We start from the raw sequence: 13,753 nt of genomic DNA, 5'->3' as shown, positions 1-13,753 counted from the left end.
CATATATTAAATGTGCCAACTCTGTCGCTTTGCTGGGCTCTTCCCATTTGCCCTGTAGAGGTGGCAAGCAGGGTAATGAGGGGTTAATGTCACCTTCCTATTGAAAGGTGACATTAAGCCGGCTTAGTAATGGAGAGGCGTCAATAAGACATCTATCCATTACTAATCCTATAGTACCTTACATACTCCAGTATAAGCCGAGATTTTCAGCCCATTTTTTGGGGCTGAAAGTACCCCTCTCGGCTTATACTCGAGTCATACGCAGGGGAGGGGGGAGCGGGGGCTGTCTAATTATACTCACCTGCTCCTGGCACGGTCCCTGCAGGTCCCTAGCTCCCCGGTGCCCCAGCTTCTTCCTGTACTGAGCGGTCACATGGTACTGCTCATTACAGTAATGAATATGCGGCTCCACCTCCCATAGGGGTGGAGCCGCATATTCATTACTGTAATGAGCGGTAACGGTGACCGCTCAGTACAGGAAGAAGCTGCGGTGTCGGGGAAGCAGGGACTACACCGCGCCAGGAGCAGGTGAGTATTTAACGGGGAGGGGAGTGCAGTGCTGCTCGATATCCACCTGCTCCTTGTCTCGGTGCCGCTCCGTCTTCAGTGTCTTCTGCAGTGACGCTCAGGTCAGAGGGCGCAGTGACGTGGTTAGTGCTCTCTGCCTGAACGTCCGTGCAGAAGACGCTGAAGATGGAGCGGCGCCGGAACGAAGTCAGGTGAATATTGAAAGTGCCGGGGGCCTGAGCGACGGAGAGGTGTGTATGTGTTTGTTTTTTTTTTTGTTGTTTTTTTTTTAAATCGCAGCAATAGCAAATGGGGCAAATGTCTGTATGGAGCATTTTATGGGTCCATAATCAACGTTTGTGCAGTACTATATGGGGCAAGTGTCTGTATGGAGCATCTTAGGGGGCCATAACATTTGTGCAGCACTCTATGGGGCAAATATCTTTATGGAGCATCTTATGGGGCCATAATTAACGTTTGTGGAGCATTATATAGGGCAAGTGTCTGTATGGAGCATCTTATGGGGCCATTTTTGCATCGGACCATTTTTCTATTTGCAATGCTTACATAATATGTAAAAAATTACTTTAGTATTTTAGGCAAAAAAAAAAAAGTAATGTCATCTTTAACTTTAACCCTGTTAGAGATCATTTGGTCTTCAACTTGCTTAACTGTTCACAATAAGAATAATTTTGACCAGAGGTGCCCAAACCTTTTACATTCCACTGTAAGCAAGTATGTTTCCTGTTGATCAATGCCTTAGCGCAGTGTATGTAATCTAGATAGTGGCAAGTAATACCAGGAATGCTGCTTATGGTTGCACACATTTCCTACTACTTGCAGTTAGCACAATAATCCTTTCTTGACTCCCCATATGCTGCCGCTGCATTTAGTAAAAATAAAATGATATATCGGGCCTGAGACTCTGCACTCTGGTGATTGTCGTTTTACTGCTAATGCTCCAGGACCTGTTCTTGCTTTGTAGACTGCAATCTTCTGTTTATGCTAATCTAGAAACAAAGACTGCACTGATAACTGACATGTATGCGTGCCCGTTTTGGTGTATGTATTAACAAATATTACCATAACATAATCTTTATATAAAATGTGTTTGATTTTCTGCTGTCCAGTAAAGTGACCTTTATTAAATGTTTTTCCTTCCAGCAGCACTCTAATCCTGGACATGCTGGTCCATTTCCAGTAGTCTCAATTCATAATAATGCAATCAATCCTACTAGTCCTACTACAGCAACTATGGCAAATGCAAACCGAGGCCCAACCAGTCCGTCTGTTACATCCATAGAATTAATTCCATCTGTAACCAATCCTGAGAACCTTCCTTCTCTGCCAGACATCCCACCCATTCAGGTCAGTGCCCCAGGCTTAAAGCATTCAGATTTTTGTTAACTTTAAAGTGTTTTAATTGCTTTCTGTTTTCAGGCTGTATTATGGGATCAGAATAAGTAAATCTTTGCCCGTTGAATACATTCTCAAATGTAATTGTACCATATCACGTTAACCCATATTGATAAGGCTACGTTCACACTAGCGTTGTGCGCCGCTGCGTCGGCAACGCACCGAAAAACGCGTGCAAACGCACGCAAAAACGCTGCGTTTTTTGACGCGTGCGTCGTTTTTTGACGAAAATCGGACGCAAGAAAAATGCAACTTGTTGCGTTTTCTTGGTCCGACGCTAGCGTCAAAAAAGACGCACGTGTCGGAAAACGCAACAAGCAAAAACGCATGCGTCCCCCATGTTAAACATAGGGGCGCATGACGCGTGCGTCGCCGCTGCGTCGCCCGACGCTAGCGCGACGCACACTAGCCGAACGCTAGTGTGAACGTAGCCTAAGTTGATGAATAACTTGCCTAGAGTCTGACCCCTGGAAGCCCATCGATTCTGAGATCTGGTCTGTGCAGCAGGTACGACCTCCATATGAGGACGCTTGGCCTGCTTCCATCCTACTCACGCTGGAGGACTATTGCATTAATTTGTATGCAGTAGTGAATATTAACAAACCATTCAGGGGACAATGATCACCATGAAGACAAAGACAGGAGCCTACTGAAGTCCTTCCAATGATTAGTCTTCACATTATGTGGCTCTTTGGCCAACAGCCATCTCAGCCTGCACTCACATACGTGGGATCGCTCATTCAGTCAAGTGCTTCAGTGTCCTCCACAAGGGTGGTCTCTAGACATGTTTAGTAACAGCTCATTTTCGGTTGACAGACTCTATTTTCCCCGACAGTCCATTTTCTGTGGCTCCTGTACGCAATCAACTGTCTGCCGAACCCGCCGTCGTTAGTTTATTGTGAGGCCTTAGCATTGTTATATTATATAGAGTAATATTTCCGATCAAAAAGGTTAGCGTTTAACATTGCATGTTCCTTAGTATTACAAATTTAAAATATTACATATTACGTACAACGTATTACGCCATGGCTAAAAATGCTCCTCAAAAATGTTGAGTGTTTTTACCCTGCTGTAAAATGTATAGTGCATCCTCTGCTCAGCGCTACATAGAAGAGAGGCTTAGTTTATCAGCTTGAGGTTCATCATTAAAGTGGCTTTAATTTAGTCCAGATTGCTTTTTCACTGGTGCAGTAGTAACCCCCCATTCTGCACATGTCTATTTACTACCATCATTTGACTAAAAGGTTGAGACATTTTTTCAAGAATAAAATAAATGTAAGCAATTTTTACACTTGGAACTTTTAGGCAATTTTGGCTTTTAAAATCCAGGCCATCATGGGTCCCCTGATAACTTACATATGTGTGTTAATAATAAAGGGGATTTTTGTTTTATTAACTATGCAAGATTTTAGAAAGTGGCCACCTTGTCTAAAACAGTTATGTGAAAAAGATGTCCCTAGAATAATTTTAAGTACCACTCCCAACATCTTTTTTTATCCTTTGTTAGAAATCTTTTATGTAGGCGTAATGCATATTGGCACCACAGAATTGCTATTGTAAGCCACCGGATTACTGTGGGATGGGGAAGTCACTTTTCTCAATACAAGTCCATGAGATTCAGAACGAGGTTACAGATCCTCATTCTGAATTTCCCATAGATTTGGAATTGAATTGATTTTGAAAAGTTGCCTTTGCTTCACATGGCAAACACTCTGTGATTTGGCAGGTCGCAACTGCAGTCACGTGGTGCCTGATCTGGGCTGAGAGCGCCTACCAGTAGGTACGTGACTAAATGCATTACACTCACATACATGATCTACAAAGGGATAAGAAACTGATGGAGTGGTGCTTTAGAGTTTATCTGAGCAGAGAAGAAAAGTGTGTAGTCACTCTGTGCACATTGTCATGATTCCCAGTGTGGATGGGCGGTCCAGTGAATACACACGTGCGATTTACTGACTTGCAGTCACGTGCGATTTACTGACTTGCAGTCACGTGCGATTTACTGACTTGCAGTCACGTGCGATTTACTGACTTGCAGTCACGTGCGATTTACTGACTTGCCGTCTCGTGCGATTTACTGACTTGCAGTCACGTGCGATTTACTGACTTGCAGTCACGTGCGATTTACTGACTTGCCGTCTCGTGCGATTTACTGACTTGCAGTCACGTGCGATTTACTGACTTGCAGTCTCGTGCGATTTACTGACTTGCAGTCACGTGCGATTTACTGACTTGCAGTCACATGCGAGCTAGTCTCAGCTGCTATTCTTAACCCCTTCACGACATATGATGTATATTTAACGTCATATGTTATGTTCTTGCCTTTGATGTGGGCTCACACACTGATCCTGCTCTTTCCCCACACATGATGGTTGATTTAATCAGTTATGTGCCTTTAACAACCGTGGATGGATCACGGCGCTCCTCTCGCGGCTGTTAACCAGTTAAATCCTGCTGTCAACCACTGATATTAACTCACGCTTGCTGGAAGTACATCATAAATCCTGCCTATTAACGCCCATCACGTGATCTAGGGATGCAGATGTCTTATCATGACAGCTGGTGGTCTGGAAAAGACCCTTCTGCTTATTACAATACTTCTGTGAATGCCGGCTTGTGACCGATGTTCATAGGAGATCATTTGTGCTATAGCACAAGCGATCGGATGTTCGCAGTTTCAAGTGTTTTAGGGGGACTATTGACAATTTCGTTTTTAAATATATGAAAAATAAAAAAGTTAAAATCACACCCCTTTTGCCCCATTTAAAATGTAACCATTAAAAAAAATACAAATTTGGTATCGCTGCTTTCAGAAATGTCCTATCCAAATATAAAAATTAATCTAATTGCTAAATGGCATAATGAGAGAAAAATTGAAACGCCAGAAGTAGGTTTTTTTGGCCAGCGCAACATGGCAATAAGAGGCAATAAAAACATCGGATCTAGCTCAAAATGGTATTGATAAAAATGTCACGGCTCAAAAAATAAGCCCTCATATAGCCCCAGATCCCGAAAAATGGAGATGCTGCGGGTCTCGGGGAAAGAGACACAAATGCAAAAACATTTGCTTAAATTTCAGATTATTTTTTTTTCACCGCTTAAATAAAAAATAAACTAATACTTGTTTAGTATTTGTACTCATACTGACCTGGGGAATCATATTAAAGGGTTAGTTTTACCATATAGTGAACATGGTAAATAATGAAAAAAATGTTTCCTGTTTTCCAGTGCACTATATGGTAAAACCAGTGGTGTCCTTCAAAAGTACAACTCGTTCTTGAAAAATCAAACCCTTATATGGCTATATTGACAGAAAAAGTAAAAAATTGCCATGACGTGAAAGGGTTAATGTTTTATTGAGAGAAGCAAATAAGAATCTAGTTGGCTTGTGACCACCCAATCCCCCTGCGAAATCAGAGGAATCATGGAGATGATGATGTGTGCAAAACTGTAAAGCGCTGCGGAATATGTTAGCGCTATATAAAAATAAAGATTATTATGAGTGAATGTAAACCTGCGCTGCAGAGGATAAAAGAACAGATGCAGTTTTATTTGTCAACGCGTTTTGATGTAATCCTACCTCTTCATCAGGACAAACCACAGATTACCTTGAAACGTGTTGACAAATAAAACCGCATCCGTACTGCAGCTGATCTCTTATTGTACATTGGATCCTCGGCAGCGCAGGTTTCCATCCACTCTCATCTCCAAGTTGGTACCGGGGCTTTCTGATGGAGCTGCAGCAGTCATTTTCATACAAGTTTACAAAAGGGTTGTGCCCATCACAGCCTCCCCTAAAGGTGAGCAAATCCCACTTTACTCTTCTCCTTGTAATCTGCATCAGACCCTATTGCGCTTATTGTCCTTCTAGTGTTATCTATACACGTACAGGGGAATCATGACATCTTGTGCGTTACACACTGCCACGATTCAGCTGTGTTCAGTGACTGCAGACTTTTTTCAGCCCCGAAAAACCCCTTTAAGGGGGAATACAGATATGTTAGGAGTTGTGACAGGTCCTCTTTAGTCAAGAAGCAATTTTGTTGTGCAAGGACTTTCCAGGTGTTTTGGTCTACACCCTTTTCTATGTATTTGGGCAGACCTATGGAATTGCTTAGGCATGTATGAGAGGGAACCTGTACATCAGCCTGTGGATGCTCTGCCAGCAGATATAATGAATACTGGGCAGACTGCAGTAATTGTACAATTTTTGGGTGGTTTTCTGAAGCAGTGGTAGTTATAGCAAAGGAATAGGATAAAATGTTTTTTTGCTTTTCAAAACCCATCAGATCCATTATATTGGGGTTTTAGAAACACTGAAAGGTCTACATACACAGCGTGTTGGTTTGTGGCGAGCGTTTTTATTTTTTCAAAAAGCAGCATTATTTCAGGGTTATCGGGGACTGTGCAGACTGTCTTTGTCAGGCTCATTTGTGTGTTCCCTAAATATGCTCAAAAGAAAGAACCTATACATTTCTATGTCAGAAGGGCGTGATGTTCATCTGCTCAGTCTTTTAATGCCTGTAGTGGTTAGAAGATAATCCAACAACACAAACCGCATAGAAGATGCCACAAGCGAAATAAGAAAGTCTGTGAGGAGCCAGAAAAGGCAACGATGCAAAAAGACTCCAGCATTTCCTGATGCAGGTTCTGCTTAAAGCAAAATTAAATGACTCAGCGGGTTTGCCATAGTTTAAAAGACATCCTGTGCATATGCATGGTTAATAATAAATCTCCTCCAAAATCCAGAGAGTAACGGTCATCTTAATTCAAATCAATAGTACACATGCTTATTATTGATGAACGAGTATACTCGTTACTCGAGTTTCTCCGAGCATGCTCGGGTGGTCTCCGAGTATTTTGGCGTGCTCGGAGATTTAGTTTTCGGCGCCGCAGCTGCATGATTTGCGATGGCTTGACAGCCTGAATACATGTGGGGGTCCCCTAACAATCAGGCAACCCCTGCATGTGTTCAGGTTGTCTAACAGCCGCAAATCATGCAGCTGCGGCGACACACTAAATCTCTGAGGACGCCGAAATACTAGGAGACATCCGAGCATGCTCGGAGAAACTTGAGTAACGAGTACACTCGTTCATGACTGATGCTTATCCTCGAAAATTGTCAAAATTGATCAGTCATTATCAAAAATGTCAATTCTGAGCTAAAATCTGTATTCCGTGGAGACGGCCTTTCCCATTACTGAGATCGGGAAGACTCCTCCCCCTTATATCAACATAAAATCTCATCAGTAGCTGCTGTATCTCGGTAATCTGTCATCACAGAATACAGATTTTAATTCAAAATACATCGTTTAGATAATGACCAATTTTAGCAGCGAAAGAAGCAAATTTTTCACCCATTTGAATGGGTGAGAATCATTGAAAATAACTGAAAGGGTTAACGTGCTGTTAACCTGTTAAATCCTGCTGTCAATCTCCAAGATTAGCATTTAACATGCGTCGTAACACGTGCACATCAGTTCTTCCGTGATGCTCGCTCTTCAATGCATCGCAAGATAAAAAGAATGGTGTCATTCAAAAGTACACCTGGTCCCGCAGAAAACAAGCAGTCATACAACTAGGTGGAAGGAAAAATGGCTCTTTTAAAAAAAAGGGGCGACGGAAGCGAAAACGAAAAACTGGAAAAAATGTTTGAGAGAGAAGTGTAAAATCCCTTCTATTTCCAGACGTTCTGTAGTAATACATAACTTGCATTTCTTGCACCGCTCAATACTTGCTCATGCTTTTGTATAAACCTGGAGCTACTGCAGAAGTACCTATACCATTAGTCCGTAAAACCTTTACGGGATTACTTTAGACTCTGCTGCAATTTTCAATGTTTTTCAGTTGTCAATAAATGTCCATCTGATGATCCTCGGGCGTTCTGTAAAGTTGCTGGCTGAGTCCCAACACCGCAGTCGAGATAATTAATGATGGTTGTTTTGCAGAGCCTGCTTTAGCATGGCCTGTCCCATGGTTGTCATGAGTTGCTGGTTTGTTTTTCTTTTTTTGACTGACTAAATCCAACTTATTGATATATGGATTAATCATGTCAATGTTATTAGAAACCTGAAGTTGAGCGTACCTTAGCCTGCAGAATTATGAATGCAGCTCTGGACTATGATGCAGGCTGTAACCGGCAAGAAAAGTATTGTAAATCGGTTTATTAGCAAACTCGCTGAATATTTATGTAAACTCAATTTATAAGCAAAGTGTAAAGGTGTTTAGATATAGGCATGAGTTAATGTAAAACTCTCAGTGCAGGATTGCTACTGATTTGTGCAGCAGTGTCTTTCAGATCTGCTTCATCTCCAAAAGTGCAGGTAGTCTTCGGTTTCCTTCTCCAGTGTATAACTGTGAAATCGACTGTGAATCACAGTCCAGGGCAAAATCTGCGCCACACAGGCACCTAAATCGTTATGGACCTGACAAAGGATCCATGGTGAAAGAATTCTGCCACATGTGGACCCAGCTTTAATTTTAGTTTAATAATTAGTAGCTGGACTATTTCTACAACCCCTGGCAAAAATTATGTAATCACCGGCCTTGGAGGATGTTCATTCAATTGTTTAATTTTGTAGAAAAAAAGCAGATCACAGACATGGCACAAAACTAAAGTCATTTCAAATGGCAACACACCAACACATCACTAGTATTTTGTTGCACCAATTCTGGCTTTTATTACAGCTTGCAGTCTCTGTGGCATGGACTTAATGAGTGTCAAACAGTACTCTTGCTGCAGTGTCAAACAGTACTCTTGTTGGAGCCAGTGTCAATCTGGTTCCAACTTTCTCTGATTGCCGTTGCCAGATCAGCTTTGCAGGTTGGAGCCTTGTCATGGACCATTGTATTCAACTTCCACCAAAGATTTTCAATTGGATTGAGATGCGGACTATTTGCAGGCCATAACATTGACATTGTGTCTTTCTTCAAGGAATGTTTTCACAGTTTTTGCTCTATGGCAGGATGCATTATCATCTTGAAAAATGATTTAATCATCCCCAAACATCCTTTCTATTGATGGGATAAGAAAAGTGTCCAAAATATCAACATAAACTTGTGCATTTATTGAAGATGTAATGACCGCCATCTCCCCAGTGCCTTTACCTGACATGCAGCCCCATATCATCAATGACTGGGGCATTCCATGTTAAGTGAAGCAATGATTTTTACCTCTATATTTTTAATTCTTTTGAGATTTTATTTGGTAATAGTGTGTCAGAGAAGGCAAAATGTGAAGAAAAAAAATTCTAGATTTTTTTTTAAAATTTTTTATTGATTTTTAAAGTTCGGAAAAAGGTCCTTCTTTATATCTTTAAAGTTAGTAAACCTCTGTACTTCCTATTGGACAAACGTCTTCGAGAAAATGCCCGCTCTGATGACATCATCGGCACTATTACAACTGCGGTACAACACACACCTGCCGCCTATTAAATCCAAATTGTACGCTCTATATAGGGAACTTCTCCTGCCGCACTAGCCACGCCTCCTGACGAAGCTCACCGGGCGAAACGCGCGTCAAGGCGCTTGGCAGCACGGCAGCAGGATCTACCCACCCTTCACAGACTAACCATGGCTTCAGGTATAGCAATCTAACAAATCAATACCTGTTATACTAGAGGTTCAATCTGGTGAACATAACATAATACTCTAGTTACACTATACTTTGTTTGAATCCCTCCCTCCTTGAGTCCATTCTGACTTAATTGCTATGGTTGTTTATTTATACGGCATCTCAGATTAAGGCCGTTTATATATACTTAGGAATTTTATATGGTGTGGCTTTCACCCTGCGTTTTGCTACCTGGCAAAATCTTTTGTCTTCTGTTTTTTTGTCTGCCATTGGTGATACTCACGGATTTACTATCGATATGATGTTGGTGTTTATAATATTTAAATAAAGTTTGTTATATTTATAAACTTTGACCATTTGCTTCTATTGTGTCATATAGTCCCTAATAATCTTCTTCTAAATTGATAATTTGGACTATATATTCTTGTAGGTTTAAATGCTTTTCTGTCGTTTTGGAAGCAATTACTAATTTTGGAAGAACATTGTAGGTTGTGTGCGAAAATGCTGAGCAAGTTGTGCTTATGATGATTAAGATGTATTTATTCTGGCACTTCGGTGTTTGTTTTTTGTGTTTCTTTATTGTTGCATATGAATGTTGAATTCAATAAGTTATAATTTGAAAAGAAAAAAAGGAGAAACTCCCACAAACATAAAATCAGATGATTCAAGGCTTTAAAAAAAAAATTGACAGGTCCCAAGTTGAATCCCTGTACAAATATAAACTAGAACACAAGTAACACTCACGCATTTTTCCACAATTTTAAAACATACTTTTTTTCACAATTGCGCATCAAAATTTTAAATTTGATTTCTCCAAACAAAATATAAAGAAACATAGTCTTGACATATCAAATGAAAGCCGATACCGTTCTGAGAAAAATGCTTCTCCCACCTCTTTATCTTAATTCTATCCCGAGATATGATAAAAAATGTAAAGCCATACCAGGCCAAAATCCACGCTTTTTCAAAACTTTAGAAATCTGTAAAAAATTAACTGATGAAGAAAAAAAATTCAAAACTTTTAATTTGTAATTAACTAAAGTTGTACTTCATAAAAAACGACAAAAAAAAATCTAAAAATGTCCAGTAAAAAAAATTCATAATTGGATCACTTGATATGGAATGACACGACTGTGGAAATTTGCATGTTCTCTTCAGGCAGTCATAGTTATAAATCTCATTGAAACGACACCAAACAAAAGTTCCAGCATCATCACCTTGCCCAATGCAGATTCGCAATTCATCACTGAATGACTTTCGTCCAATCAAAGTCCACGGTTTCTTTTCCTTAGCCCTTTGTAACCTTGTTAGGTGTTAATAATGGCTTTCGTTTAGCTTTTCTGTATGTAAATCCCATTTCCTTTAGGCGGTTTCTTACAGTTCGGTCAAAGACGTTGACTCCAGTTTCCACCCATTCGTTCCTCATTTGTTTTGTTGTGCATTTCCTGTTTTGGAGACATATTGCTTGAAGCTCCCGGTCTTGACGCTTTGATGTCTTCCTTGGTCTACCAGTATGTTTGCCTTTAACAACCTTCCCATGTTTGTATTTTGTCCAGATCTTAGACACAGCTGACAGTGAACAACCAACATCTTTTGCAACATTGCGTGATGATTTACCCTCTTTTAAGGCTATGTGCTCAAGTTGCGTTTTTGCCTTGATTTTACGCAGCGGAAACACTTAAAAAATGCTTATAAACAGCATTCCCATTACTTTCTAATGCATTTCGCAATTGATGTGCCCATGCTGCGTTTTTTTCCGCGGCAGAAATGCATAGCAGAAAAAAGTGCAGCATGTTCATTATTTTTGCAGAATCGCGGCAATTCCGCACCCATAGACATGCATTAGACAAATGCTAAAAAAACGCATGCAAAACGCTTCAATTACATGTTAAAAACGTGTCTAAATCCGCATGCAGTTTTCCAGCCAAGGGTATGCAGAATTGAAACAGAAATTTCTGCTTCTGTTCTGAAACGTGGGCACATAGCATAAGAGTTTGATAATCCTCTCCTTTGTTTTAATTGACATCTCGTGTTGGAGCCATGATTCATGTCAGTCCACTTGGTGCAACAGCTCTCCAAGGTGTGATCACTCCTTTTTAGATTCAGACTAACGAGCAGATCTAATTTGCAGGTGTTACCGTAGTTTTGGGAATGAAAATTTGCAAGGTGATTCCATAATTTTTTCCCTCATGATTAAGTGACTTCATAATTTTTCCCCTATGCTTGGTTACAAAAATTAACTATTACTGACTACCACATTTTTGTTGTTTTTTTTTTTTTTTTTTTTACTGTTTCTTTAAGCCAGAAAGTTGCCATTTGAAATGACTTTAGTTTTGTGCCATGTCTGTGATCTGCTTTTTTTTATACAAAATTAAACAACTGAATGAACATCCTCCAAGGTCGGTGATTACATAATTTTTTGCCAGGGGTTGTACTAGTAAATGTCAAGCAGTACTTGAGTAAAGACCGTTTCCGTATGCTTGTATTGGTGGGATGCTCTTCACTTTTCTTTCCTCCAATCTGCTACCAGGTGTCGCCATACAAACTACATATTTTATAGAATTGATCTTAGACTTGATGAGGCTGATGTTACTTACTTTGAAAGTCATTGACACAATGGCAGTATATTCTAGGTATTAAATTACCCATTTTATCATAAAAACTTAATCTTAATATCAGTGAAAATTTCCAGAAGGAGGAGAAAAACATTTTTACTTTTTTATCTATTTAACGGTATATGAAGTTTGTAATTTCTAATTTGATGATAAATATAAAGTCTCCTATTGTAGGGATCTAATAGTCATGTTTCCTACTCATCTTGCAGTTGGAAGATGCCGGGTCAAGCAATTTAGACAACATATTAAGTAGGTACATCTCACTTGGCCATCATCAGCTTCCACAGCCCACAAGCACTATGAATCCATCTCCTGGACCATCTGCCATGTCCCCTGGATCTACTGGTTAGTAATTTAGTTGCTTTAGTCTTCACGTGAATCGTGTGCATGTATAATGTGTCTATGTATAGAATACATATTTTAATGTGTTTTTATTCTTAATTAAATCCATGTAATTAAAGGGAATGTGTCATTATAAAAATAACTTTTCTTCAATCTGCTTTTCATGATAAATCTTAAAAGTTAGAACTTTTTTTCTATTTCAAGATCTGTTAAAAAATAAATAAGATTTAAAAAGTACCGTATTTTTCGTACTGTAAGATGCACTGAACTCTGACGCACCCCAAATTTTCAGAAGGAAAAAGGGAAAAAAAATATATAATGTGTCAAATGGGGGTCCGTCTTAGGTGGGAGTTGGCTCAAGTGGAGGAGTCGTCACGGGTTGTTTGGTGGCCCAGGCAGGTGCGGTGGCCTTCGGGAAATCACATCCCAGGCTGGTGCAGTGGTGGCGCTCCTCTGTGGGGCGACGGTGGGCGGCGGGGCGAGACCAGCATTTTGTGAAAGCCCGGATGCCCCCGCAGATCCAGTGCTGCGATGCGGTGGCCTCCGGGAAAATGGCCACCGGGGGGCGGCGCATGCTCAGATTGAGATCTCGTCCCGAGATCTCAGGTCGGGACGAGATCTGAATCTGAGCATGCGCCGCCCTGGCGGCCATTTTCCCGGAGGCCACCGCATCGCAGCACTGGATCTGCAGGGGCCTCCGGGCTTACACGAAATGCCGGCGGAGCCCCGCCGCCAAACAGAGCACAGCCGCGCCAGCCTGGGAAGGGAGGCAGCATCGCCCTGCAGCGTCGGACCGGGATCACCGCCATAGTATTTGTAAGTATATTCCAACCATAAGACGCACCACCATCCCCCCCCCCCATGTTTTGCATCTTACGGTCCGAAAAATACGGTGTATTCAAATCTTGCCGTTTTCACACTGGACAATAAGACCTAACATTCGTCCCTCACCTTTTCTTTCCGGCCATCTGGATAAAGGCATCAATAAACTGTCTCTGAATTATTTACTCATAGAGATGTTTTCTGGGCATGTTGAGGTCATTGTGAAGGGAATGGGAGGTGAGCTGTGACCATCACCTGTAGTGAAAGATCCTGTGTTATCTGCTGCAAAATAGAAGCGTAATCTGGCACTACCCTGCCTGTAATAATCGGCATACTGAAGTCATCTGTACAGTTTGGTTATAGTCCTTCATAGATGTTTAGAATCAAAGCTTTTCCAGTTTTTCCATAAATTAACTGCTAATCACCTATTTAAAATATAATGTGGCAGCTGAGAATGTGGAGCTTATTGGAAGGC

At 40.9% G+C, this 13,753-nt stretch overlaps 1 protein-coding gene across 4 annotated transcripts in view; it reads left to right on the top strand.

Moving 5' to 3' along the window:
* Positions 1-13,753, top strand: part of TRIM33 (tripartite motif containing 33) — a 218,403-nt gene that overhangs the window by 151,572 nt on the left and 53,078 nt on the right. For 2 of the 4 annotated variants that reach the window (XM_069756114.1, XM_069756116.1), the window contains exons 11-12: positions 1,675-1,875; positions 12,324-12,459. In XM_069756114.1, coding sequence (XP_069612215.1) covers positions 1,675-1,875; positions 12,324-12,459 — 337 coding nt within the window. Of the gene's footprint in view, positions 1-1,671; positions 1,876-12,323; positions 12,460-13,753 lie in introns of all 4 variants that reach the window. The other 2 variants (XM_069756113.1, XM_069756115.1) reach the window with 1 other exon arrangement.

This window comes from Ranitomeya imitator, chromosome 3, assembly GCF_032444005.1.
Source record: "Ranitomeya imitator isolate aRanImi1 chromosome 3, aRanImi1.pri, whole genome shotgun sequence".
Classification (NCBI taxonomy): domain Eukaryota; kingdom Metazoa; phylum Chordata; class Amphibia; order Anura; family Dendrobatidae; genus Ranitomeya; species Ranitomeya imitator.
Note: the sequence above shows the minus strand (reverse complement) of the source record. Positions and strands in the feature narration are given on the sequence as shown.